The sequence below is a fragment of the Perca flavescens genome, chromosome 15, assembly GCF_004354835.1.
Source record: "Perca flavescens isolate YP-PL-M2 chromosome 15, PFLA_1.0, whole genome shotgun sequence".
NCBI lineage: Eukaryota > Metazoa > Chordata > Actinopteri > Perciformes > Percidae > Perca > Perca flavescens.
Window position 1 is genome coordinate 17,169,278 of NC_041345.1, and position 26,881 is coordinate 17,196,158.

The window sequence follows — 26,881 nt, forward strand, 5'->3', positions numbered from 1 at the left end:
AGTCAGGCGTCAGACTCATCTTTACCTGTTTAATCAAGGGTTGCAGCATCTGAAAAAGTTTTCCATGAATTTGGGCTATTTTGGGGTAATTTAATATACATCATTGCAATTTGATTATTGATAGGAAGTAAACGTTTTATTTAAGGCAAAGTAGTCGTAAATATTCTGCATCTTTGCACCTTAGCTGTAAATTCTCACATGGCTACCACAGTCCTATTCTCACTTTCAGAAAGAAAGAACTGGTGTTTACTCTGTCAGTGAGTATTCATGCTGACATTTGATGATAAAAATCATTATTTGGATTTCGTGTACCAAAAAGGCAGAACATTTTGATCATAATTGACTCCCCTTTGTCTTGCTACAGTAAAAGATTTTGCTATCCATCCACAAAAGCCATTGCATTCTGACTCAACCATCTCTCCTTTATCACTCTCTTTTAGGCGTGCTGTTCCTGCAGTACGGAGATGAGACACGTCGGGTTCACATCACCCACGACCTGAGCAGCCTGGATACGCTGCATGCTCTCATCGTGCACATGTTCCCTCAGAAGTTGACAGCAGGTATGCTGAAGTCACCCAACACGGCCATCTTGATCAAGGACGAGGCGCGCAACGTCTTCTACGAGCTGGAGGATGTCCGCGACATCCAAGACCGCAGCATCATCAAGATTTACCGCAAAGAACCCATCTACGCTTCCTACCCTGCTGCTGCACACCTGGCTAACGGAGACCTGAGGGTGAGGAGAAAGGAGCTGGGGGAGTGGGGAGGTAAACAGGGCAATCTGGGTTATTTTAGAGAAAGAATACTGTCTGATCCCCTGCTAGTCTGATGTTTGACAACTGTCAGTGAGAACCGCTATAATGCTGAGCCTTTACATAAAGAGCAACAGTGTGCTTCTTTGGCAAGGTAATAGTGTTTTTTATATTTCAATGGTTACTTTGACTGGCTGTTATGGTGTATGTGTGTTAGTAATTTAACAGGTATTCCTCCTGGAAATGTATTTTCTTATCTTCAAGTAGGCCATCTGTTGCTGTTCAGACACCAGAGAACAATGTCCCTCTGTGAAATGAGCAAATTCTAACATCCAAAGCTATTTCTGCTTCAGTGAAGATCAAGGAAGCCTGAGGGAGATCTTCTTTTTCCAAAATGTTTTTTTATACAAAAACCATGCTTACCATGTGCATTATTCACAAAATACTGAGAATAAAACCGCTTTAAACCATGCAAACAGGCAGTGAAAAAAGATAATGCCTGTGCACGTTGTGTGTGCAGGTACTGTGCTGTATGGTTTATGTGTTTGTGCATGCGTACATGCCTGTTTGTGCCTGTGTATATGAAGGAATAAGAGATAGAGACACAGCTGACCAGTACCCATAAAATGCCGAAGCACAGCTATATTTTAATACACCCTCAAACTGAGTTTGAAACCAGTAAATCTTAAAGGCATTTTAATTTTAAGTGACACATTTAATCTGGCAAAACCAAGAATCAGCAAAATTAGCCATCATCTTTCACAGCAAGTGTGAGATGCACAGTCCATCTCTTCTTTATAACTGTTGAAGAGTCTCAAGGCAAGATAAGCATCTTGCCATTCATTAAGCTCCTGTGCATGTTGTGTCTGGTGCTGTCTTGTGAAGCAACTTGAGGCTTAACTGTGTCTTTATCTATTTGCTTGTTTAAGTTGTGTCCCGACAGTTTGCTCAAACCAGACCACGTCATATAGCTTTGAAAATATGTATACTTACTATATATATAAATTTGTCCCTGGGCATAACAGCTCAGCAGCACAAATTCCTTCGTCACGCTCCAGTATATTCTCTGTATTACAAGGTGCTGCATGACAAGGTTAGCTAGTATGCTGAGAAGGGAATAAAAATAAGAAAACCAGGGCAACAAAAGTAGTTATGTGACAAAGGAAAACCAAGAATTTGTCTTTTAAAAGCTGCGGATATGAGAAAAATCACAACAGGAGGAAAACAAAGGCAGAAGTGGGTTGAAAAAAAGCACTGGGGCATGTTTACCTATGTTATGATGCTCTACTATACAAAGCTATTATTTTCCTTTACCTGCCTTTCTAAGTTGACAGAGATGTATATTCGGTTGTTGGTTGTTCAGAATGAATGAGTAGCTTTGTCACCTGCATCCTGTCACCACTCTACTAAATAGAATAATACATATGTTTGGATTTGAGATTGGACTCAATACCCACTTGTAGTAATGTAGTTATAAGCCAATAACTTGGGGGGAGAAGAAGGAAAAGAATTACATAAATGGTTATGTGTGACCTCCCGAAAACATTGATTTTGGCCAGACAGTTCTTTTTCTTTCGTTCTGTCATTGGCCTAATTTAAAAACAAATAAAAAGAACATTTTTAGAGAATAAATTGGGCAATTGGATGTATGATTGGTCTTTCCAGAAATTAATCTTCTCTTGGCATGTACAGACAGTGACAGCCTCTTTAGTGTCAGTCAGATCACAGTCAACTTCATGTCAAACTGACACAGGGGAAACACAACACTCTCATCCGTATGACTCCATGGTAACCCTCATCCCTGCTTGTTCATTTTAGAGAGACATGGTGTACTCGTCTCGCGACTCCTCCCCAACTCGCCGCCTCAACACCCTCCCCTCCTCTACGGCCTCGGCGTCCTCTGGTTCTCCATCCCGCTCACGCCTCTCCTACAGCGGCGGCCGTCCTCCATCCTTCACTGGGTCCCACTCCCAGCATGAACAACCCAGACATCCCCACCATCCCTCAGCCGGCCATGGTGCCAACGTAGGCCTGTCTCCCTCGCCCAGCGCCATCCTGGAGCGCCGCGATGTCAAGCCTGATGAAGAAGTTTCTGCAAAGAATATGGCGCTGATGAAGAACGAGGGGCTGTATGCAGATCCCTACAGCCTTATGCACGAGGGCCGCCTCAGCATCGCCTCCACTCAGTCGTTAGCTGCCATCGGAGACCCCTTTAGCTTCCCTGTTTCCAGTGGCCTGTACCGCCGTGGCTCTGTGCGCTCCCTCAGCACCTACTCAGCTGCTGCTCTTCAAGGGGACCTGGAGGACTCCCTCTACAAGCCTGGAGGTTCGCTCTACGCTGACACATACTCCTCAGCCACACTGGGCATGGGTTTTCGCATGCCGCCCTCATCCCCGCAGAAAGTTCCTGACATGCAGCTGAGGGACAGGGACTCGTATTCTAGCTCACCCAGCAGAGCCTCACCTGTCAGGCAGACCTTCCGCAAGGACTCTGCCTCCTCCTCTGTGTTTGTGGAGAGCCCGAAGTCGAGGCCCAGCTCCAGTTCAGAGCCTCTGTGCCTGACAGCTGGGCCTGGGGAGGGTGGCAGGGCAACGCCTGGCTTTGGTTCTTCAATGTCTGGCCAGGACCCTGACAGCAGCAGGTCAGTACGAGTCTGGGTGGTGAATTTCATTAAGGTATTTTGTATTGTTTAAAGAAGGTCCTGGGAAAAAAAAAATTCTTAAAAGTTTCTGCTCTAGCTTCTGAGTGAGTCATAACACAACATTATCTGCCAAAATACTGAAAAGAAATTAGCATGAAAGGTTTCTGTATTTGTGTTTTCTCAGTTTTGTCCTCACTGGTTTCAAACCACACTCACACAATCCTAATCAGGAGGATCAGCTGAATTTTAAATGTTTTAAACTTTAATTGGGACTTGTGACTAACTTGATTACAGGCATATATTTAAAACCAAGTTTGCATGCACTTTTAAAGCTTCATTGCTTACTCTACAGCACTGTATGTTGAAGTTCTTTTATCAATTTTTTTTACGTTATCCAAGTGTTCCTCTGCCTTTGTGTGTTTAGCGTTTGGTGAGACGTATGTGGTATTTTATTTTGCAGGGATCATCGCCTGGAGCGTATGGAGGCAATGGAGAAGCAGATAGCCAGCCTTACTGGCCTGGTCCAGAGTGTGCTGACCAGAGCACCAGACAGTGATAGCACGTAAGACTCTCCATTATACCCCATTAACCCTCCAAAACTCACAGATACAGCTTCAGGTCAGACACGTATGGAGCATTATCGACAGGAGCAGCAGCAGGCTGTTATCACAGCCATTATCAGCTCCATAGCAAATAGTGAAGTGGTACTTTGTGTGAGCACAGCACAAGTACAAAGCACTAAACATTAGCTACACAGCACTGTGCTATTGATTTATTCATTGATACATAGAGATGTGCTTTTCAGTAGATTTTAAGTTCCTCATTTACATGGAACATTGTTGTCATGGCACTTTAGTCTCATGAACACAACAGGGGCTCATTAACAAGAAGATAACTTGTTAATGTAATCAGTCTGATAGTGTCCAGTAGTAGTGCTGTTAGCGTTAGCACTGTAATTGCCTTGCCCTGTGGCCGTTGATCCTCAGATGCGGCCTGCTGCGTCTCTGCATGATGGCGGGCTGCCCTCCGGACCAAGGGACGGAGTTCTCACGGCCATTACCTTTCTCTTCCAGCGAGAAGACCGAAACCAACAGTGACGGCTCCGCCACTGGAAGTGAGTACAGCAGCGTAATTGCCACCTTGTTACTAACACCACTGCTGTGCTGATCTTTTTAGGAATTATTTTACGCTTTCATTTTCTTTTGACAATGCTCTCACAATGGTCCTGCTTGGTTCAGTTAAGAGTTGTTGAGTTGGTTATGTTAAGGGATTTTGACATTTGTAGTTTAGTCCATTCGGTCCAATCCAAGAGAAAAAAATTATAGGCTGTTGACTTTTAGTTCTGGTCCTGTTTCTGTTCACACTGGCTTTTTAACTAACAAACCAAGAGCTGTAAACATATAGTTATACAGACTGACCGGTAACTCATTCATTGGGCAGTTTTGGCAATTGTCATCCTGCGTCATCAGGACCCATGTGGGGAAAACTCACTCAATTTGTCAAGAATTATTTGCATCAGAGTTTGATTGACAGCTTTCGCACCAGCCTAAATGAACCAAACTAAACAGTTTTAACCGAACCAAACCAGCTAACTCATTCATCTCTTTCTTTTCTGTTTCACTATCTTTGTCTTTCTCCGACTACTGACGATGAAGATTCATTCCATATGACTCGTTCACCATTTGAAAACACAGCTAAAAACTTATTGCTGGTCAAATTGATTTTAGGTTTGGGGCCATTGCAAGACTTTAAAGTAACAGTCCAATGCTTGAACAATTGAGTGTTGTCCTACTTACTCAGATGAGAAAAGCATTAATTTCATCAATTTGTGCAGTATGGAGAAGTATTTAGCCTCACTAAGCACAAATACAGGAAGCAGGGAGGGAAATGTTGGTAAAAGCTTTGATAAAAATGAAAATGTGTACCTTCTAACAGCTTGAAGCTGTTGAAAGGTGTTAAACAAACAAACATACAAAACTGTCAACATAACCTTCTTGACGAGGTAATAAGACAGCTTTGAAGTATTTGGAAGGTTTATTTTTGTAATTTTTTTATTATCACTATACTGCATAGAGATGGAATTTTATGTTTAAGGGAATTTCTCAAAATATCAGACTTTAGCTTCAAAATATACATTTGTCAGCATAGAATATTTGAAATAGTGAAAGGAATCGTTTCAGGTGTAGCGTAATACATACTGAACATCATTTTATCATCCTGCTTTTCTTTTATTCCTCTAATTCCCCCTTCTGTCCTTTTTTCCTCTATGTCCCTAATTTTGTAGCGCAGTTTTGGCACAAACAAACCTTTTCTGTGGCCAGACCTTCACAGGGCCAGTGCAAGGACACAGTAGTCTTTGAATCTTCCTCACAAATTGATACATGGCCAAAAGACTAAGCCATCACTGGAATCATTTTCTCTAGTGTAGTCAATAAAAAAATCTCTCCAGGATCATCATTCTGTAAATATGAACTTTTAAGACTTTCTTCTTCCTCATTGTCTCTCTATTACCCTCTTAATTTCTCTTTAACTTGCTCACTCTTTCTATATTCCAACAGGACGGCTGAAACAGAAAGGTAGTTGTCATCTCCTATTCTATCGCCCTTTTTATTTCTCCTATCAGACTCATGGCTCTCTGTATGGGTGTGTGTTGTTGCTGGGTAGCTGGCAGTGTCTATCCTCACGTTTTCCTCCTGGCTGGTTTCCCAGAGAGTGGACCCCCTCGTTCTGTCTCTCTCTACTTTCTGCTTGGTTTTTCCTTTGGGAATTTAAGAAGGCTGTTTTGTCACAGACGGCTCTCCTTTGTGTGTGTGTGTGTGTGTGTGTGTGTGTGTGTGTGTGTGTGTGTGTGTGTGTGTGTGTGTGTGTGAGTGAATAGTTAGGGAGTCAATGGCCATACTCACAAAGCCCTGTGTTAAGATAAGAGCATGGTTATCCCCCTGTGTGTCACTACTGAATAGACTAATTGCACTTCTATATGGGTTACTAATAGCATGAGCAGGTATTACAGTAAAAAGGTAAAGAGGCCACAGCTTGCCCTCTCAAGGATGGGGCAAAACAAAAAGTGTAGTTGCTGTAAATCACTGAGGTCTGTTTTTAAAAGCCTTAAGCGACTGCAATTCTCCTCTTTGTTGTCCCGTTGTTACTGTATGCTGCTATGGCAGCAATAGCTAATTTCACAACTTCAACAAGCTATTCTGATGAGACTAGCAAGGCTAACATTCATTTCCAAATAGTCGCTGAGTGTACCACCCTTGCCCCTGCTGAAGTAAGAGCAATACATGTTATCTGTAACGTGTGTGTGTGTGTGTGTGTGTGTGTGTGTGTGTGTGTGTGCATGTGTGTGTGCGTGTGCGTGCGTGCGTGCGTGCGTGTGCGTGTGCGTGTGTGTGTGTGTGTGTGTGTGTGTAGCAGCTGGGGAGTCAATGGCCATACTTTCAAAGCCCTGTGTTAAGATAAGAGCATGGTTATCCCCCTGTGTGTCACTACCGAATAGACTAATTGCACTTCTATATGGGTTACTAATAGCATGAGCTTACATTTCTCCCAGAGGGCTATTAGTTTTGTGAATATGGTGCATTTTTTGCATTCACACACTGTATTTGTGTCAGTGTGTGCACATGTGCCCAGATTTTCTATATATGTACATTTCTTTAGGTCTGTGTGCGGTGTGTGTTACAGTTTGTACTGTGTCATGCTCACCGGAGCACAGCCCAGCAAACTAACCAATTTGTTTCCCAACTGACCTCCTGGTGACCCCCCATGTCCTGCTCTGTGATTGGCAGCTCATACACCGTCAGCACCTCTAGCTCTGATGCCACCACCACCTTCTAACACAACTCCGGTGAACAGCGCCGGCCGCTTGCAGATGCAGCTCCACCTGCACGGCCTGCAGCAAAACGCCACCGACCTGCGCAAACAGCTTGGCCAGCTACGTAAAATACAGGTATATAGTATATCCATCCAGATAATCCATTTAAAAAATTATTTTTTTAAAGAGCCTGTTTACCCAAATTGCGCTTTGTAAAAAGTCTGAATGACGTAGGGCTATTCTTTGCAGGGTCCATCATACCTCACTGTTGACATACACGTTATAAAAAATGTGAGACCACATCATGCACTCTACATGGGGTTTGCTTTTGTTCCACAGATTGCCCCAAATTTGTAGAAAGCGGCTAAATTAAATATTAATTAAATAAATATAATCAATATTTGAATTCTGTTATTTTCTACATTCAGCAGAACCATTTTGTGATGTTGAATATATACAAAACAGTATTTCAACACGTGTACTGTATGCAGGAGCAGTGGTTTTGAGGTTTTTTTGATCTTCACTTCAATACTATACCTACAGAAAATAACACCTGCAGGTTCACATAGCTGTGTTGCATGACACATTGAGGGCATTGTGCCTTTTGAGAATTAATAATGAAATAGAACGAGTGGAAGATTAAAGCTCAGTTCACATGGCAAAGTATTCTACAGAGATACAGAATGTCATGATGGATGCAGAATTCGATGAAATGCCACAAAGAAGGATTAACGGAAATGTGGAGATGAGGCCCTCATTTATCCCATTTATCTCTGATGCCAGCGATGCCATGGTTACTGCAGGAAGAGATGATGAGTTAAATGCGTTCAGTGGCAGAGGAGGAGATTTAAGTCTCTTGCAGGGGAAAAGAGAAAGGAGGAGCAATGGGAGTGACTTTTATTTGTTCCCTGACAGCAGTCAAAAGGACTTCTTGAACTGGCCGAGACAGAGAGCCAAACAACCGAGGCTGTGCTGTACCCAGAGAGGACAGTTTTTTTTTTTTTTACCTGTATGGGTGCCCAAGTGTGACCTCTGCACCTGGACCCATATTGTTGCCCATGGCGATGCCACCGGCTTAAATTTTACATGTGGCTCATGAAATATACAGAGGGAGCATGCAGAAGAGAGACGCAACTGGGAGAGAGACAGCACAGTGCTGCAAGATAAGAAAATACCAACAAATTAATTTTTCTTTCTTTTATATTTTTTGAAACTCATATTTCCTGTGTTTGGCCTTATGCATATGTAGCATCATTGGTAGTATAATGGGGAATACTGTGTAATTGCAAATGTTAGTGATATTGTTGTCTTGTTTCACTTCCTGGAACATAAGGCTGATCAATTATTGATTTGTCTTGCTTACCAGGTGTTTTCATCTCAGGGAGTTGTATTACATGCAGTAGTCCTGTAGAATATTCCATTCATAACACTGAGAGGGAGCTCAGTTCACGCTCAGTGCTTCTTTCATGCACAGCCTTTGTTCTCCTCAGGGCATCCCAGCTTTTTCTGTTAGGAGAAACATATATGTGCAGGAGCTGAAACACACACACCACAGAGGGAACTGCATATGCATCTAGCCATGCTTTTAAGGCTAAAGACTCACAAGCAATCGCTAAAAAACACATAAGCAGTCAAGGATAGAGCAAAATGTTCTTCTGGCATAACAAGGCAGAGAAGGTCTTAAAGGAACACGCCGACTTATTGGGAATTTATCTTATTCACCGTAACCCCCAGAATAAGACAAGTCGATACATACCCTTCTCATCTCCGTGCGTGCTGTAACGCTGCCTGACGGCTCCAGCATTAGCTTAGCCCAGCACAGATCCTGCAGGTAACTGGTTCCAACTAGCCTACTGCTCCCAATTGTGACAAAAGTGACAAAATAACGCCAACATGTTCCAATTTACATGTTGTGATTTGTATAGTCACAGCGTGTACAAAAAACAATGTAACATGAGACACAGCCATCTTCTAACAGTAAACAAACCGGGAACTATATTCTCAGGCTTGCTGCGAGCATATCGCTCCGCCCAAGTACTATATTCTTCCACCTGAGAATATAGTTCCCTGTTTGTTTACAGTTAGAAGACGGCTGTGTCTCATGTTACGTTGTTTGTTGTACACGCTGTGACTATAAATCACAACATGTAAATAGGAACATGTTGGGGTTATTTTGTCACTTATTCGGAGCAGTAGGATTGCTGGAACCATTCACCTGCATGTTCTGTGCTGGCCTAATGCCACTGGAGCCGTCAGACAGCCTTACAGCACGCACGGAGATGAGAATGGTATGTATCGACTTGTCTAACTCTGGGGGTTAGGGTGAATAAGCTAAATTCCCAATAAGTCGGCGTGTTCCTTTAAGGTAAAGAGGCCACAGCTTGCCCTCTCAAGGATGGGGCAAAACAAAATGTGTAGTTGCTGTAAATCACTGGGGTCTGTTTTGAAAAGCCATAGGCGACTGCAATTCTCCTCCTTGTTGTCCCGTTGTTATGCTGCTGTGGCAACGATAGCTCATTTCACAACTTCACCAAGCTATTCACATGAGGCTAGCAAGGCTAACATTGATACAATTAATTTCCAAATAGTCGCTGAGTGTACAACCCTTGCCCCTGCTGAAGTCCGAGCAATACATGTTATCTGTAACGTGTGTGTGTGTGTGTCTGTGTGTGTGTGTCTGTGTGTCTGTATGTGTGTGTCTGTGTGTGTGCGCACGCGCAGATGGAGAACCAGGATTCGGTGCGAACTCTGTTGAAGCGGACAGAAGCGGAGCTAAACGTGCGTGTGGCCGATGCCTTGAGGAAACAGGAGGATCCTCTACAGAGACAGCGCCTCCTGGTGGAGGAGGAGAGACTCAAGTACCTCAATGAGGAGGAGCTAATCATCCAGCAGCTCCAGTCAGTAAACGGATAAGACTTATTATTAAGCAATAATGTCCTCTCAATTAAATCTTTAGTTTTTATAAATCAATAATAATCCAAATATTAGTTATTAAAAGACGAATATATGCATTGGTATTAATATGAATGATTTTTTTGTCTGTGTGTTGAATATATTAGTTGACAGTTATCTTGTTTAAAATGATCCTACATTACATATTTCATAATTGCTTCAAAAATGACATATCTTTTTTATAATTAGATGACTCACACGGTGACACAGTGATAGGATGAAATTGTAACTGTAATTAAGCCCGGCATAGAGCCAGATGCTTATTAAGATTTGAGGTATGAGACGGTCTAGTAACTAATTGAAGTGACTGCAAAACCAGAGCAGAGAGCTACCTTGAGATTTTTATAATCAGATAACTTGCTTCTGTCTCATATGTGGAAATGTTCTGCGTTAATATGTCCTGGATCTCTCTGTGAGCGGCACAAGAGTTCCTGAATCTCACTCTGAGCGGCATTTTGATTGCAAACTAATTGGCTGTACTGTTAAGATGATCTCTCCTAATCAGTGTTGGTTATTCAGCCTACCTAATGGCCAATTTATTTCAGTTAATTATACATGGAACTTTCATTCATTAAATAACTTAAGGCTGATTTATTTGCTGTAAGTCTGAACAGACAAGACACACACTCAATATTAGAGCTGAGTAAATGCACATTTGTACAGATTCTCTGTACTACTTTTCACCTCAGTTGTTTTAAAACTTCTGAGTACCCGTCCACACTCCTCCAGTTCAGCTGTCCAGAACTGTTGGTCTTGTTGATTGAGAGACAGTTTATTGGTGGAAGTTTTTTCCTGAAACTCAAATAGCATAATTCTGAGATAAATATTCAGTAAAATTTAGGTGTAGCAGAGGATTCCCTGGTGTTCAGCCTTCTGTCTGTTCCATCTCAGTGACCTGGAGAAGTCAGTGGAGGAGATCCAGAAGGAGTCGTCTGTCAACCACAAGCTGGTGACAGTGCAGGAGCTGGAGGAGAAGGCCACTGTTCTGAGAAAGCTGGGAGAAACACTCACAGAACTGAAAAGTGAGTCATGCTGGCGCATTTCACATTTTGTGCACAGGCACGTAACAGAAAACACAGTTTAAAATGCACTCAATGCATAATTACTCACCAAGGCACGCGTTGTCACCCACAGTCATTCTGTCAAACAATTAATCAGTCTCAGATTGCTCATTGTTTTAATGAACTCCCTGACCATTTACAGTAGTTCAACGTGCTTTTTCTTGATTACCCAAAAAGGCTTTCAAGTGGAATTGATTTGTTTGAGGGGAACATGGTTGGCTTCCTGTGTTACTCCTCTCCTTTCTCCTGCAGATCAGTTCCCAGGCCTGCAGAGTAAGATGCGGGTGGTGCTCAGGGTGGAGGTGGAGGCCGTCAAATTCCTGAAAGAAGAGCCACACAGGCTTGATGCCCTTTTAAAACGCTGCAAGACTATAACTGACACCCTCGCCACCATGCGCAAGTATGAACCTGCTCCGACTAAGAGCAACAGTACAGCAGTGCTCTATATGCTAGTTAAGGAAAGCCAATTTGTGTTGAATTAAAGAAGCTAAATGTAAGTAAAACTCATATGAACTGTCCTTGCATGGACTTGGAGATGGTAAAGTTTTAAGTAATCCTATAAAGAGTGCATTTGTGTGATAAATTCTTCCATAGTGATATGTAGTGAAATATGTCGGGTATTAGCTGACACGAAAAAACATACCCATTTGTAAATCAATTCAAGGAAGGCTTTTTCATTTGTATCTCTGCCAAAGAGATTATGTTTTCACCCCTCTTTGTTTGTGTGTCAGCAGAACATTATGGATTTTTATAAAATGAGGTGGACACACAGGCCTTGGACCAAGAAAAATTGATTAGATATTGCTGTGGAATCAAATCAGAGATTTCCACAAGTAAACATTTATTCGACAGAGTGATGTTTTAAAATCATAATGTATGTAGAAAAAAAGGTGCCCTGAAGGGTTCATTCAAGCAGCAAGTATTAATGTGACCCCTTGGCTTTATGGGTGACACCCTAATAAAGGCTCTTTTCAGGCACATGAATAAATATTTTTTTTATGTTATGGTGAGTGTGCCTTTAGGCATTCTGTCCCCTATCTTTCAGTCATGACACGTCTATCTTTCTATCAATTTTTTTTAAAACCTTTATTTATCCAGGTAAGTCGATTGAGAACAACTTCTCATTTGCAACGACGACCTGTTACATTCACACAGTTACACATTCATACCTGGAAGCTGCCCAGTACAACCACAGTCTGATCTGCTGGCCACTGAGCAGCTCCACTGGAGCGGTTGGGGGTTAAGTGCACCACGCTCAAGTGTATCTCAGTGGTTGCAATGAGGGAGGGACAACCGCTGCTCTTTCACTTTCTCCACCCAGATTTTATCCTGTTGATCTGAACCGGCGACCTCCCGGTCCCAAGCTCGCTTCTTTAACCTTTAGGCCACCACTGCCCCCGTCTAATTAGCCTTGTGTCCAAAAAGCACCCACAGTTTAATTAACCTCACTGATCAAAAGAGCTTATCAAATTAATTGTATCCTCTCATCTTTGTGGGTAAAAGAGAGAGAATTGAAGAAGGATTCAGTATTGGCAAAGGTTTGTACCCTTCACAGTGTTTCGAGCTTTGAAAAAACGTTTTTGGGCATTCAGCAACACTTGTTTTCACTTCAGGTGATGGATTATTCATGTTTTTGTTTGTGTTACATTTAAAAAAATTTATTAAAGAACTAATCTTCAATGTTTTACCAGACAAGCGAATGATGGAGTGTGGAAGAAGCAGGATGACTTCTCTATTCCTTCATCAAAGCACAACGACGACTTGCGAAAGTTTTCAGACTTTGACCTCACCACCAGCCCGCCACTCACCATCAATGACATTGGGGGAGGCAACAGCCTGTCCAACTGGAGCCCCCACTCCAGCCTCAACCGTGGCCACGGAAACCTGTCTGGCCCTCACAAGGACAATCATCCTCCTGTTCCCCACAAAGGCAAAGCCCTGGAGGAGCTGGAACGCCGTGCTTTAGCTGACAAAGCTTTATCCGTGGAGGTCCGACTGGTAGGATTTATTTCTGTTTTGATCTTTTTCTTTCTCTGGTCTCACATAGTCTGCATTACAGATCATATAACATCATAGTTACACCAGTTCTGCAACAACACATTGACTGTGTGTTATAAAGTGTTTAGATCAGTGTCTGCACTTTACAGGCAGCAGAGCGAGACTGGGAGGAGAAGCGGGCCAGTCTGACCCAGTACAGCGCCCAGGACATCAACCGGTTGCTGGAAGAGACCCAGGCTGAGTTATTAAAAGCTATTCCAGACCTGGACTTTGCTGCCAAGCAAATCAAGCCCTCCTCTAACACGCCATCCTCCCAGATCCCCCAAAGTGGGGTAGGAACCTCAGAGCACCGCGTCAGCAAGCCCCAGCACAAGCTGTCTGGGAAAGATGGAGGATCCAGGCGTGGCTCTGGTAAGATGGAGAGTTCAGGAAAAACAGTCTACATCATTATCAAGCGAAAACATTGCCTCTTCAAATTGTCATCTTTTTGAGAGCTAAGAAAAGCAGATTTGTTTTCAGTGAAAACCATTGTGCATTTTAAAATTATTCCAATTAGTTTTACAAACCCCGCAGGTCAACATGTGTTCGACAAACTGAAATGAAATAGGAAAAATATCAAAACTGGAGATACAGTATAGATTCTAAGACAGTTTTATAAATGCAATAAGTTACTCAACATAACATGTAATATTGAGTAAAGCATGTTTTACACACTACACATAATATGTCTGAAATTGCGTCATAGCTTGTCCTAATTTCACTGTAATGCCACTCACTGTATGAGTCCTTTCTCAAGATGCCTGAATTACTTCCTTTTCCAGATGAGTTGACAGTGCCGCGTTATCGCACAGAGAAACCCTCCAAGTCTCCTCCTCCTCCACCACCTAGACGCAGTTTCCCGTCTTCTCCAGGCTTAACCAGCCGCAGCGGAGAGCCCCTCATTCCTGGGAAAAGTATAAAGGTAAGACAGAGATAATTCACAAAATACATTTGTAATATGAATGTGTATCACATAAAGTAAGGATTGTGCCATTAAATAAATAAATTGTCAAATAGGTGTTTTAATTTCATAGGGATGTTCCTCAAATGTAAATATCAACACTTAGAAAGAAGGTTATCGGTGCTAATCTATTGTTTTGTAGACCTAAACAATATTGTTGTGAGATCAAAACATGTTGAAGCTGCAAGCATCTGAGACTGTCTTCAGATGTGTTAAAAGCCTTTTTGTGTATTTGCGATTGTAGAAGTCTGAATCTGAAGAGACTGAAGGTCAGAAGCCCCATGTAAAACTGAGGAGGACCCTGTCTGAAAACCCACGTCCTGCGTCTACACCCCCCACACTTGCCACTGGGGACAAGGAGGAAGGAGAGGAGGAGAGAATTGCTGCTGAATTGGAGGTAAACTGAAACATGGGATGTGTATTATGTTGATCATACACTTAATAGGCTGTTGTTCAATGGCTTAGAAAACTGCTCTCTTTTTATTATTTATGTTACTTCCACAATCTGCTACTGGCTTTTGCACGCACACATACTCACAAGCAGACATGCTCACCATCATTACCACATGTTCAAGCAGCAGGTGCCATATGTCCCCCTGCCCCTGGCACTGGGAGAGCCCAAAGATCACATACTGCTCAGTCACACACATCATCACCCAGGGCTCACAGATCACAGCCCGGCAGATGGACCCTGATGGCTTTTTGGACTGTGTTTGAGATGGCTTGCCTGAAATTTGATGGAACACAAAGTCAACAAAAACAGATTTTTGATTATTCAGTGGCTGTTGTGTTTTTATTCTACATTTTATGACAGCTTTTGAACCTGCCTTTCCCCTCTCCAGCTGTTTGAGAGAGCCCCGCTCAGGCTCGCTCTTCCCTCTCCCCTTTCCCTGCCTGTTAACCCTCGCATCAGGAAAATTGTACCCCCCAGCAGACTGGACCTGTGGCCTTCTGAGGCCCCAGGCACCGAGGTAACTCTGAGTGCTGTGGATTGCTGCCCTCTTAAGCCTTTTTTCCTCTTCACCCCTCCGCCACTTACAGAAACCACCAGCTACTGCTCAGCCTCCAGCCACATCCACTTCTCCTATCTCTTCAAGCAGAAATTAACACAAAGTCTTCCTTCTGCAGATAATATTTCTCACCAATTATAAATGTGTGTGCATGCTGTGTTTGAGGAAAGTCTTATTTACACACAAGCCTGTCAGTAATCAATTTTTGCAGAGACTAGATAACCATGTATAACCACCATATAACGGAATGTATACGGAATGATATTGTGATCATTTGTACACACACAACAAAGTTAAACTTGCATTAATTATTTTTTGGCCACTCGGGGCCAAGAAAAACATTAAAACCTGCTGTCATACAAACGTCACCATATCACTGGCTTATAAAGTTAACAGACAGTTGCATACACATCCAGCAGACAAGCAGACTTAGCATTCATTTGAGAGTTATGTTTCTCGCCACTTCATGAATGTAAGATCTATATTCCCTCTGGTTTGATCTTTCCGAAGAAAGTATCCGCTGCTCAGCTTTCTTTATTAGCTAATTGCTAATTTTGTCTGTCTGTTGATGTGCAGGTAGCGCGTACAGAGTTTTTTGCTGGAAATTTAGCTACCTATGTTGATGATAGTTTGGAGCTTCAACCATAAAGCAATTGTGCTGTAAAGCCAAAACAATTAGCTAAATATGCTAAAATAGTTGTTATGGCTAGAATACTTGGGTAGTAATCTTTCTGTGAAGTTTAACCTCTTTCTTCATCTTCTTTATTTGATGTAATGTGAAAATTGAGAATATTGATTAATGCAGGTTTATCTTTGCACAAAATAAAAAATAAAAATAAAAAAGTGTTATTTAGTAACAATGCACACTGCCTCAGAAAGCATCCGTGGCACATTAATGCACTTTGGACACAAACTTAATGCACATTTAGTTTCTTTGTATAGAATGCATCAGTCCTTCACAACCACATGAGAACATTCTGTGTGAGTGTTTTCTGCTGTGGGTTTACAGTTGATGTGGTGTGTTTTTGTGTGTGTGTGTGAGAGTGAGTTAGTGTGTGTGACCAGCAGTAAAAACTTGTGTCAAACAGCTGTCCAGTTGTGCCTTACTGGACTCCTCTAGACTTGAGGGAGAGCTGCATGTGGCAGACCAAACAGGCAGCACATCAGTTGCAACAGTAAGCAGCACGCATGTTTACACACTGATACTTATGTTAAGAGGAAGTGTTCTTTCTTTTGGTTGTCAGAGTCTGCAGTGATCACAAATGGAAAGTTGTTGGATTGTGCTGAAGCTAAGAGCAGTTAATTGTGTTTAAATTTAAACTGCAAGTTCTTTACTTATTTATAGGGAAGGCGCTTGTCTCCTGTTCCCCACATCGTGTTGACAGAGTGTTTGCCAGCTTCGCCGACTGCCTTAGAGGATCCTGTCAGAGATTCAGCAAATGACCCTGTAGAAGAGAGTCCATCCCGAGATTGGACTGGTCACCACTGGTCACCAAAAGAAAGGGATTCATTTGGAAGCCCTCCTCAGCAAGAGCAGCATTGTTTTAAGGATGATATAGAGTTAAAACAGGAAGTTGCTCTGCTGTTGACAGAGCTAGAGGTGAGCGTGGTGTCTCCCGTTGAGGCTCAGGAGCTCTGCAGGACTATTGGAGAAGCTCTGCAGATCCTGATTATCTCACCACAGACTAGTGAAGTCCCTGAGGTCCAGCTGACTGGCCGGCCTCTCCTAGTGCTACTCCGAGAGGAAAAAACTGTCAGGGATGCCTACAGGCTGCTGTATTCCCTTTTGGAGTCATCCAAGCCAGTGCCCAAACCCAGAATAAAATCCTCCCTCTACTCGGACCAGCAGAGCTTTCTGGTGGAGGCTCTGAGGAGAGGGATAGAGTCAGGGGATAGAGTGCTGACACTTAAGCACAACACTGAAATTATGATTCCTGAGGTACAGCAGAAATCAATAAACATTACCCCTAAATCCAGTGGGTCATGTAGCTCTATGGACAGTCTATCCAGCCAGAGCCAAAGAAAAACAAAAGCTATCCGATGCAGCACCTACAGGAGGCTGGACAGCTTGGAGGAGACTATTCGTGAGCTGGAGAACACCTTGATCGAGATCTGTGGCCATTCAAATGCGGAGCAGCTCTACACTGAGACCACCATCACCAAAAGCACTCCTGTACAGATGACAGGCAGTCCGACCTCAGAGACCAAGAAGCCACCGGTTCCACCCAAGCCATCCTCTTTCAGCCCAGCATCGATCCAGGTTCATTGCTCACACCTGCTGTGCAGATTCCCACTCTGAAGCAGCATGCTATTTCTTTCTTCACTGCTTCTCTCTGGGTGACTGTTGGAACTTCACTTTCAAGCTTCTGATGTCTGCTCCCTGACTAAATCGGCATCTTAATTTGATTTGAAATCGAAAATATGTAGAAGGGGACAGACAACAGACTTCCTCTCTACTTGCCTGTTCTGTGGAGCTGCTATCCTGCTGAGCCCTGAGTTGTTAATTGTGTCTTTATCGATCTGTCCTGGCATCTTTTTTCTGTCTGTAAATCTAGCCAATTTCACCTTTTGTTACACCAAACAGGCAATAAAAACAAATGCATAGATGATACAAATATCTTAAATTTCTTCTTCTTTTTTCTCCTCTTTACTAGTCAGCTCTATCTTCTCATCTTTGTTCTGTCTTGAAATCAACTCTCTTTCCCTCAGAAATAGTTTAAAAAAAATAATGATGTGTCAATGTACATCAGCTGTTGTGCTGTATTTAAACAAGCTTAAGGGCATATTTTATGTACTGTGTCACATTATTATTGCACACGTTAAAGGTGACTTGGTGAATTTGTTTCCAGAACATAGAAAGACAAATAATGGGTCATTACTTTAATGTAAAAACATTATTTAAAAATAAATGAAAATATAGAGCGAAAAAGTCAAGCTAGAAAATTGGGAGCAACTTGAATGAGGACAGAAATCCATCTCTTATGCCAAAACCAAATATCACTTCTACCACGTTAATATCTAATGACCACATGTGAACACTGGTAGTTTCTTTCACCTCCAGTTGACCGTAACACAACAAAAGATGTGTGATAATCAAAAGACTCATTTGGTTCCTGTGTCAGCTGCCACTTCAGTGAGATGTCTTGACAGCTTGCGTAGTATTGCTTGTTGCTCTGAATGTAGCTTCCCACTCAGGGCATGGCTGCAATAATTGACAGTTGCACTGTCGTGGTGAGTGTCAGCCCTCTGATCTAGAGCCAGGGAGCATTCCGGCAGGCATGGCTGAGGATTACAGTGTCTTTACACATTATTTCATCACTCCAATTTCAACGACGTTCAACATTTCAAAATTGATCCTTCTTCCTACTCGTGTCCAATGTTGTGTACTCACCGAATTCACACAGACCAAGGGATCTCCTTTAATTCCCCGTTACACTTGAGTTTTTAATAAGCACATTAAATAAAACATTAAATATACTGTATATTTTATGTCTGCATTTCAAAAATGCAGCATTGCATCAAGAGAAGAATGGGCTCAAAAGGAAGACAAACAGGTTTCTTTGCCTTGAATTACCGCAGCAGAGAAAGATTGGCAGTTTGACACTACTACAGTTAATATTTTATTAGTTTTCCTTTCAGCTAATGTCTCTGTGTGCAGAAGATGCACAGTTGGTTGGATATTTGACTACATGTTTATTTGTTTTTGTGCGTATTAGAAACAGTCGACAGAGTAATTTAGCAGGACAGATCATTAAGCACACTGCCTTGTGGATCCTGCGGTGAGGCTAGGCTACGCAACGTCAGTTTGACGCTGCAATTTTATATTCTCGTCTTTGTTATTTTCTACTGATGGATTATGAAACTCTGTGAACTGGATTGATCACTTGTATCAGCTACTGTACAAGCTCTGATCTTAAAAACCTCATTGGTTTCAGGAGAGCGACTTGCTTGCTGGGACCAAACTCTGTACTCTGAGTTAATGTGTGTCTGATGTGTGTGTGTGTCTGATGCGTAAACTAAATGCACTGAAGAGAAATAAAATGTATGAGCATGTACTGTGTGTCCAAGGTCTGATTCACACATCTCTTGTCTCTTCTCTCTTCTCTCCTTTCAGGGAGGGAATAGTTCAAGTGTTGGTAAGGTCCTCCACTCCTCAGCTGCCTCCAAGCTAAAGCACCTGCAGCAGAACAGCACAGACAAGACTAAAAGTGGTAGAAGAGAGGACTTCCTGAAGATCCAGGGCCAGCACCAGGTATTATCTTTATATTTAGCTCTGTCAAGGCCAATGCATGCTTTATCTGGCGGCGCCTGTCAAGACAGACTGTACGGTATTTTCCGGACACACTCTGTATTGGTTGCCTTTTCCGGTGGTGGCAGCCAAGGCCATAACCCTTATTTAGGAATTTAAAAAAAGACTTGCACAGAAGAGGGGTATAAAAATCATTATACAAAAAGTTTTTATATTCTGTGCCTGCTATAAATCAAGAAATATTATTTTTTTTTAAATATATAGGCAAATTTCATGACCTGTCTGCATCTGAACAGAACAGAGCCATGCAGCCTCTGTATTTACTCACCAGATCAAGCATAAATTGGCCTTTACAATCACTCTTCACCTCCACTCAGTCCTCCCCTTGCCCCACAGAACTACTGCACATCCCCACCATGCTCCACTCCTCAGTTTAAATTTCACATAATGTATAATATTTAAGATATCTCTTTAATTTTGGGGGGTTTTCAAAGACAGTGGCCATGATAATATTTAAATTCAAAACCAGTTTAGCTAATGATCATAAATGCTTTGATGGCAAAGTCATATTGTTGTGGCAGTCTCTTGAGTTTGTCGAAACAGTTCAAAGTATCCTCTGCAGGCTTTTTGTCCCACAGAGAGACATGTGTCAGACAGGTCACAGTGGTGGAGGATGAGCCATTCAATTATCTAAACTGTGTTTTATGTCTGAAAGTCATGAGCGATCTCTAAATATATCATTTAAACCAATTAAAAATATATAAAACACCTTTACTTGGCATTATATATTCCCATACTAGACCTGTTTAGGTCTTGAATTATGTTTTATCTCAGAAAATGTAGAACTCTGCCTGTTTGTTTTGAATGAGAAATGAGCCTGGTCACACAGACGTACAAATACGTAGTCAAAGTCCGGAGCCTATTATATTTAATTGTAACAGGCATTAAAAAGTTTAATTTCAGAAAACTTGCAAACTTCCTGCTGCAGCTTCTTTCTATACATATGTTGTCAAACATTTGCCTAATAGCTGGCTCAGCATCTATTTTTTTTTTTTTTTTTTTTTTGGGGTTAATTTGCCAGCACTCCGTGTTATAAATTAAGGTAAAGGACTTGACACAAGGATGCTTGATGGCCTCCAGAGGCGAGGAAATTGAACTGTTGAAGCATGTCAGTCCAGAATAGCCAAGAGAAGATTTTTGCACCACGCTTGTGCACAGGGGAAAAAAAGCTTAATGTCAATGTAATTTGAAAAATAACAGGAGCAGTGGAGTGAACCTAAACCTCCTTACCCCCACAGAATTTGACCGAGCATTCAGACACAAATTCAGTCTTGAAGATTGCAGAGAAATGAATGTGTTAGGCAGAGATGGAGAGATTGGAGCGATGGGGACGTAATGAAACTTTGGTCGCCTCAGACTGAGAAAAGATTGGAGGAATCTCTGCAGTGCCATGTAATAATCGCCCCTTGAGTCACTGGCAATCACTGATCATTCAATGTGAAGAGGACAGCAACCTTTCCCCCCCCCACCATTAAGTCTTTCACGTTTCCTCTTCTGTATGTCTCTTTCCGTCTTCCGTTTTCTGTACTCTGCAATTTATGTATGCTGCCCGTTTCTCATTTTCACTCTTCCCCTGTCAGTCTCTTCGATTCCCTGTGCTTTTAAAGTAGAGTGAATTCCTACACTTTAGTCAAAGCAAAATTAGTCCTATTATTTCATTATGACACTCGCACATGGCTCACTCTCTTTGTCCACAGACTGTTCAAAACAGCCATTGTGAAAAGAAGCTGTATGTGTGAAAGCTCTATCCCCCAAGGGACAGTGGGCACTCAAAGCTAATCGTCAGCGTGGGAAGTCAGTAGTCAGTACGTTTACCTGCTGTTTAAAAAAACAATTATGTGCCAAGCCATTTAGAGTGGCAACATACAGGAACTGCATGACGAATAACGACAATAAACAAAGAACCAGCTGACTTAAACCAAGAGAATTAACAGTCAGCTGTGGCAGCTTTCACAATAGCCAATAACTACTGTAGTCCATTAGTGCACCAGTAAGAAACAAGCAAAGGCCATTCATTGGGGAAGCGGAGGACTCAATATACAACTGTCAACCATCAAGGTCATACTATAATATTTTACTACTCAAACTAATATCTACTACTACAGATGTGTGTTCAATATTAAATAAATGATTATGAAATAAATAATCACAAAAATAAATTGTGTGAAAAATAAACAGAAATTTAAAAAACAATTTGTAAAATTATTCAAACTGAAGTGATTATTATGAATATATATATATATATATATATATATATATACATACACTTACTTAAGTGTACTGACTTACTCTTAATTAAGCTAGCAAGCCTTATAACTGCTACCAGTTTCAGCCAGTTAGCTACTGTATAGCTAGAGCAGCAACAATGTCAAAGTAATTCTGTATTAACTTGATTGGCTGAAAGGTGAGAGTGTAGTGCAAACACCACTTTCATGAAAAGTGACTGTATGAAATAATAAAAAGTGGCATTGTCAAATAATTGACATGAAATAAAAGTGTAATTGGAAAAAATGAAATAAAAACAGACTTTCCAGCCAGTAAAAAAAGCCCTTACAAGAAAGTGGTTATCAACAGATGTATCCAAGGTTGAAAGATTGGTTTGAGGTTATCCACGACATAAATGTGATGGAGAAGCTCACTTTTACTGTAAGAACAAGATAAATTTAAAAGCTGTTGGGCATCCTGGGTTGAATTGATATCCACACTTAGATCAGACTTTAATTTATGATGATCTTCATCTTTTTTGTGCTGTATTATGTACACCAATGTGTTCCTAATAAAAATTTGAATAAAAAAAAGGACATCTTAAAAGGAAAATGTCTAATGAAATCAAAATGATGATGATGCAGTTAAAGCTGTAGTGCGTACTTTCTGTCTCCCCCATGAGGAATTCTAAGTAATGACAACAACACTGTTGGCGCGTCCACGTGATACAAGCCCTCCGTGATCGCGCACGCGCCCCCGGCCCTCCTCCACGCGGTTGATAGTATGCAAGGAGGACACGGAGGATTATAAACAACATGATGGACTCTTCAGAAGAGGTAATTATCTTCACTCGAGCTTCTGCGCGAGAAAGTTGCCGGGCAACACTAGTTTCTGACCATAGCCATACTGAGAAATACAGAGAGAGTTGTGTGGAGCTTTGTAGCAACTCATTTGGCAATGGCCTGAATGTAACGGACGTTCATTAATATCAAAAAGTTTTGCACTAAAGCTTTAAATTCTGATACTACAAAATGAGTGATGATATAACATAACATAATAATGAGATGAGTTTAATTATGTCTTGAATTATTGAACAAATTATTGGTTTATTTATATATTTCACATATAATTTCATGATTATTTTATAATGTCTTTATTTATTATTGAATAAACAAACTCTGTTAACCATGCAGTGCCATGTACTGTAGCATTAGCTTGGTTGGAAATGCCAACACAAATATTTTAGCATGGTAGTCAAACCTTAATGAAGCATGCTGATAAGCTAGCATTGTGTTATTGGTTTCCGCAAGCTGTTGCTTTTAAAATCACTCCTCTATCCGATTCCTGACATCTTTAATGTTAAACCAAGAAAACGGCACAGATCTTGACAATTTAGCTTAGAGATGGATAGAGCAAAATCTGTCTTGTAATTAATTTAAAATTCTGGATAATGAAACAGCTGAGCATGGACTATGCTGGAAAAACACACTGATTATCTGCAGCTCATCTCGTCAAATTATCAAGCTGGCTGGCTCATTTGCATACAGCCTTTAAGTGCTAATTAAGAACTTTCCGACTTTCCAATGTTCACTTCACCTGGTGTTTTTTTTAACCCGTCACTGACATTATGCTTGTGATCTTTTTGAAAAGATCTTTTGACACTTTTTGTGTCAAAACTGTCAGTCATTAGCATCTGTCTTTCTAGGATCCACATATTATTTAGGCCTTATTATTGAGCTGTAACCTGAAATGATCCCTATTTAGGGTAAGCCACCATAGTGCTTGCCCTCACCTCATTTCTCCCTCAAACTCACACCTGTTGATCACACTTTTGACTGATACTGTTGTTCTGACAATCAGACTTGCCCACCGTGGGTGACCTCTCTGCTCGGCCCACAGATGAAGGTAAAGGTGTCTCTTCTCTTAAACCTTTCCTGGATATAATTCCCTAAATGTGACCCCAAACTTTTACCCTAGTTCCAGTTCCCAATGGTGTTTTCTCTTTTTGTTTCCTCTGGCCAAACGATTACTGACATTTCTAAGGCATTTTGAACTCAGAAGAATGAACACACCCCTTCAGAGTCTCTCAGTGGTCCCACCCTCAGCTTATACGACAATAGTTCTATATATACATTTATACCTTTTTAGCATCAGTGGCATTATCCACCAATACAGATGAAAGGCAGCTAATGCACATTAACATGTCATGAAACCAGCTGGAGGGAGAGTTAAACATTTGAAGACATCACTGTTTACCATTTGCAATCAGCTAACAGAAGATGCACTGGCACCACATTTTGGTTTGATGTTAGTCCTGCATTTAGCATTGCCAATTTCAAGTTACTCAGTTGTTTTTCATCAATATAAAATATGCTGGCTGAATGAACATTATGCCGTTCAACCAATCATAATTTGGGATCCCTCCTGGTTATGCTCCTGCAAATAATGTGGTCCAAACATACTTTATTATTGGAGCAAAAAAGAAGCATTAATGCTCAGTTTTTGTGCAGATCATCAGGTACTGTTGTTAGTTTAAGCTCTGATATTATCTGTGTGTGTTAAAATTAAGTTTTTGATGGTGCTCTGTGCCCGGGCTGCCTGCTCATTAAAGCTTTACCTAGATGTATTAGAGCATTCCAGGCATAAGGATCTTTCGAATCAATGTGCTGGATAAAAACACAGTTCAAAGCCACAATTTCTCCCCATTTGCCTTGGCACAGATCAAGGAGGGCACGACAATGTGAATCACTTTCATGCTGCAAAACCCAATTTCCATTTCCCATTTGGACTCTTATTACTTCTGGCAGTAAAACAGGCTAGTTAAAGGTGTAGGGCGTGATGTGGGGGTTGTGAAGACCTATCCTAGGAAGCTGTCGTTTGGCAGGCAGCTCCAGTGTGCATGAGATGAAGGGCAAGGTGACTACTCTGCTGCACTCACAGACCAGAATAAATGTGTCGGCCAGGCTTGAGAGGAGTTCCTCAACCAGAAGGAACAGCCCCGCTCTCTGGGGACGGTTGGCAGCACAGGCTCTGGAACTGCAACAGAGCAGGTGAAATGCCTCCCAGCAGGACAGTGTAGACTAGCACACCTGCTCACCTTTCATACAGAACTAATCCCCATAATCCCTACACAAACACCTTTTAAAACTTTTAGAGCCTCTGCAAAAACTCTCCTCCTGTTGTTTCTTATGAACAGCATAAATAAAAACCTGCCTGAAGTGTAAAAAGGTTTACAATAAAAAGTTTGGCTCTTTCTCGCTCTTATCTCAACCCTGTCATCACTGTATGTATGTATTTTGTTTGGTCTGCCCCCTGAAGATAAAACTTACAAACTGTTTCTGTTTGATGTATTGACCATAGTTCCACCTGCAAAAAAAAAGAGACCACTACATGTTGTGACAAATGTGTGACCTACAAGTTTCATACTGTTGGAACAGTGCCATCTACTGACTCATTCCAGCATTACACAAGGGTGTGATGTTGTCTGTCCATCAATATATTTTGCGTTTTTTAATGAGTAAAAATCATTAAAACATGCCAAGATAAAGGTGGTCAACACCAGTGCAATCTACATTGTCACTTAGTGTTGCACCCTATGCCAAAATGTGGGTTTATCAATGGTTTGTTCATCATGTGTAGATGGCAGCCTGTCTCATGGTTTCCACCACACATGCTGATATCAACCTGAATAACGATCTCCTGTGTTTGTCTCTTGTTCTGTTCTCACCTTTCCCTCACCCTCCCACCCCTTACCCCTCCACTACACGTTTCTTCTGATACGTCTTCTTCCGGTCAACCTCACCCACCCTGCCACCATGTGTGAACCTGTGCCATCCTGCACCCCCCCGGCCTTTCCACCTACTGTTTCCTGTGACCCTGCAGCAGTGAGCGACCTGTCCTTGTCCAGCCTCTTCAGCTTCCTTTTCTTCCTGTTTACCTGACTAGAGAGCTATACACATCCATCTGCCCTATTTAATTGATCAGCTTCTTTCACATCTCCAGTGTTTACCCCAAAATATACACTGAACCCCTGTGTGTGTGTGTGTGTGTGTGTGTGTGTGTGTGTGTGTGTGTGTGTGTGTGTGTGTGTGTGTGTGTGTGTGTGTGTGTGTGTGTAAGCAAGCATGCACGCATGCACATGTTTGACTGTAATGGTAGGGGAAGGTGCTGCAGGGGACACTGCCTAGCCAATTTTAAGACTTTATGATAAGACGTTCATGATTTTTCATTTGATCCCTGAAAACCTCCATTCCCCCTTGCCCCACTTCTGTGTCCCTGCTCTACCTGAAGGCCTTGGGGATCAACAGCACCAGTGGCAGTATTGAGCCATACCTCTCTGGTATCAAAACAGGAATTTTCTCAGGCAGAGTGCCCTCTCCTGCAGCAGCATTTGCCCCTGGCCTGAGAAAGTATCCCCAAGAGGGGTCAATGCCCTCCCTGACAGCCTCCTCCAGCCAAGCGAAGGCCCTGCTGGCAAGCCTGTCTGCCTCCGGCCTGAGTGCTGAGGCCCTGCTCCTCTCCTCCACCCTCCGTCATCGCCGCCTTCTACGTGAGCAGCGAGCCTCCTCCTTGCCCCTGCCCAGCAGCCAGTCCTCCCCTCCTACTCCCACTGCTACCTCCCCCTCCTCTTCCTCTTCACCCACCACCTCCACTCCTTCCCTGTGTCCCTCCTCTCCCACCCCTTTGCGTTCCCTTACCCTCTCTTCTGCGGTTCCCGAGCCCAGCGGTTGTAGCTCCAGCCTCAACAGCTGCAAGGAGGGGGCCAGCGAGCATGTGAATAAGGGCTTTGCCCCTGGCAACTCCCGGTAATAAAGATGTGGAGGATGAGGTCATGGGAGAATTAAAGCTCCGTCACATCATGAACCATGAAGAGAAAACAACTACAATAAGGACAATTTCAGCATTTTTTTTTCATGGGCTTTTTGATTTCTTTTTCGTCCTCTTAGTTGTCCTCTCTACTTTTGGCCTCACACCAGTATGCAGTCTTCATATTTCCATGGCAGAAACTACCGTACTGTAAATTTTGTCACAATCTTTTTTTGGGACAAGTTTCCTACTCTGATCTGGTTTCATAGTTGTTAGTGGAGACATCATTTCTAGAATGTGACTTTTATCATAGAAATAAGAGCTGCAATAATCAC

At 42.1% G+C, this 26,881-nt stretch overlaps 1 protein-coding gene across 1 annotated transcript in view; it reads left to right on the plus strand.

Moving 5' to 3' along the window:
* Positions 1-25,830, plus strand: part of srcin1a (SRC kinase signaling inhibitor 1a) — a 42,783-nt gene extending 16,953 nt beyond the window's left edge. The window contains exons 5-22 of the mRNA XM_028599269.1: positions 441-736; positions 2,571-3,394; positions 3,855-3,956; positions 4,381-4,508; positions 5,953-5,970; positions 7,180-7,340; positions 9,927-10,102; positions 11,049-11,179; positions 11,471-11,618; positions 12,910-13,216; positions 13,366-13,627; positions 14,038-14,177; positions 14,461-14,613; positions 15,059-15,187; positions 16,315-16,401; positions 16,572-17,486; positions 19,341-19,478; positions 25,623-25,830. Coding sequence (XP_028455070.1) covers positions 441-736; positions 2,571-3,394; positions 3,855-3,956; positions 4,381-4,508; positions 5,953-5,970; positions 7,180-7,340; positions 9,927-10,102; positions 11,049-11,179; positions 11,471-11,618; positions 12,910-13,216; positions 13,366-13,627; positions 14,038-14,177; positions 14,461-14,613; positions 15,059-15,187; positions 16,315-16,401; positions 16,572-17,486; positions 19,341-19,478; positions 25,623-25,628 — 4,121 coding nt within the window. The 3' untranslated portion in view covers positions 25,629-25,830. The remainder of the gene's footprint in view (positions 1-440; positions 737-2,570; positions 3,395-3,854; positions 3,957-4,380; positions 4,509-5,952; positions 5,971-7,179; positions 7,341-9,926; positions 10,103-11,048; positions 11,180-11,470; positions 11,619-12,909; positions 13,217-13,365; positions 13,628-14,037; positions 14,178-14,460; positions 14,614-15,058; positions 15,188-16,314; positions 16,402-16,571; positions 17,487-19,340; positions 19,479-25,622) is intronic.
* The last annotated feature ends 1,051 nt before the right edge of the window (positions 25,831-26,881 follow it).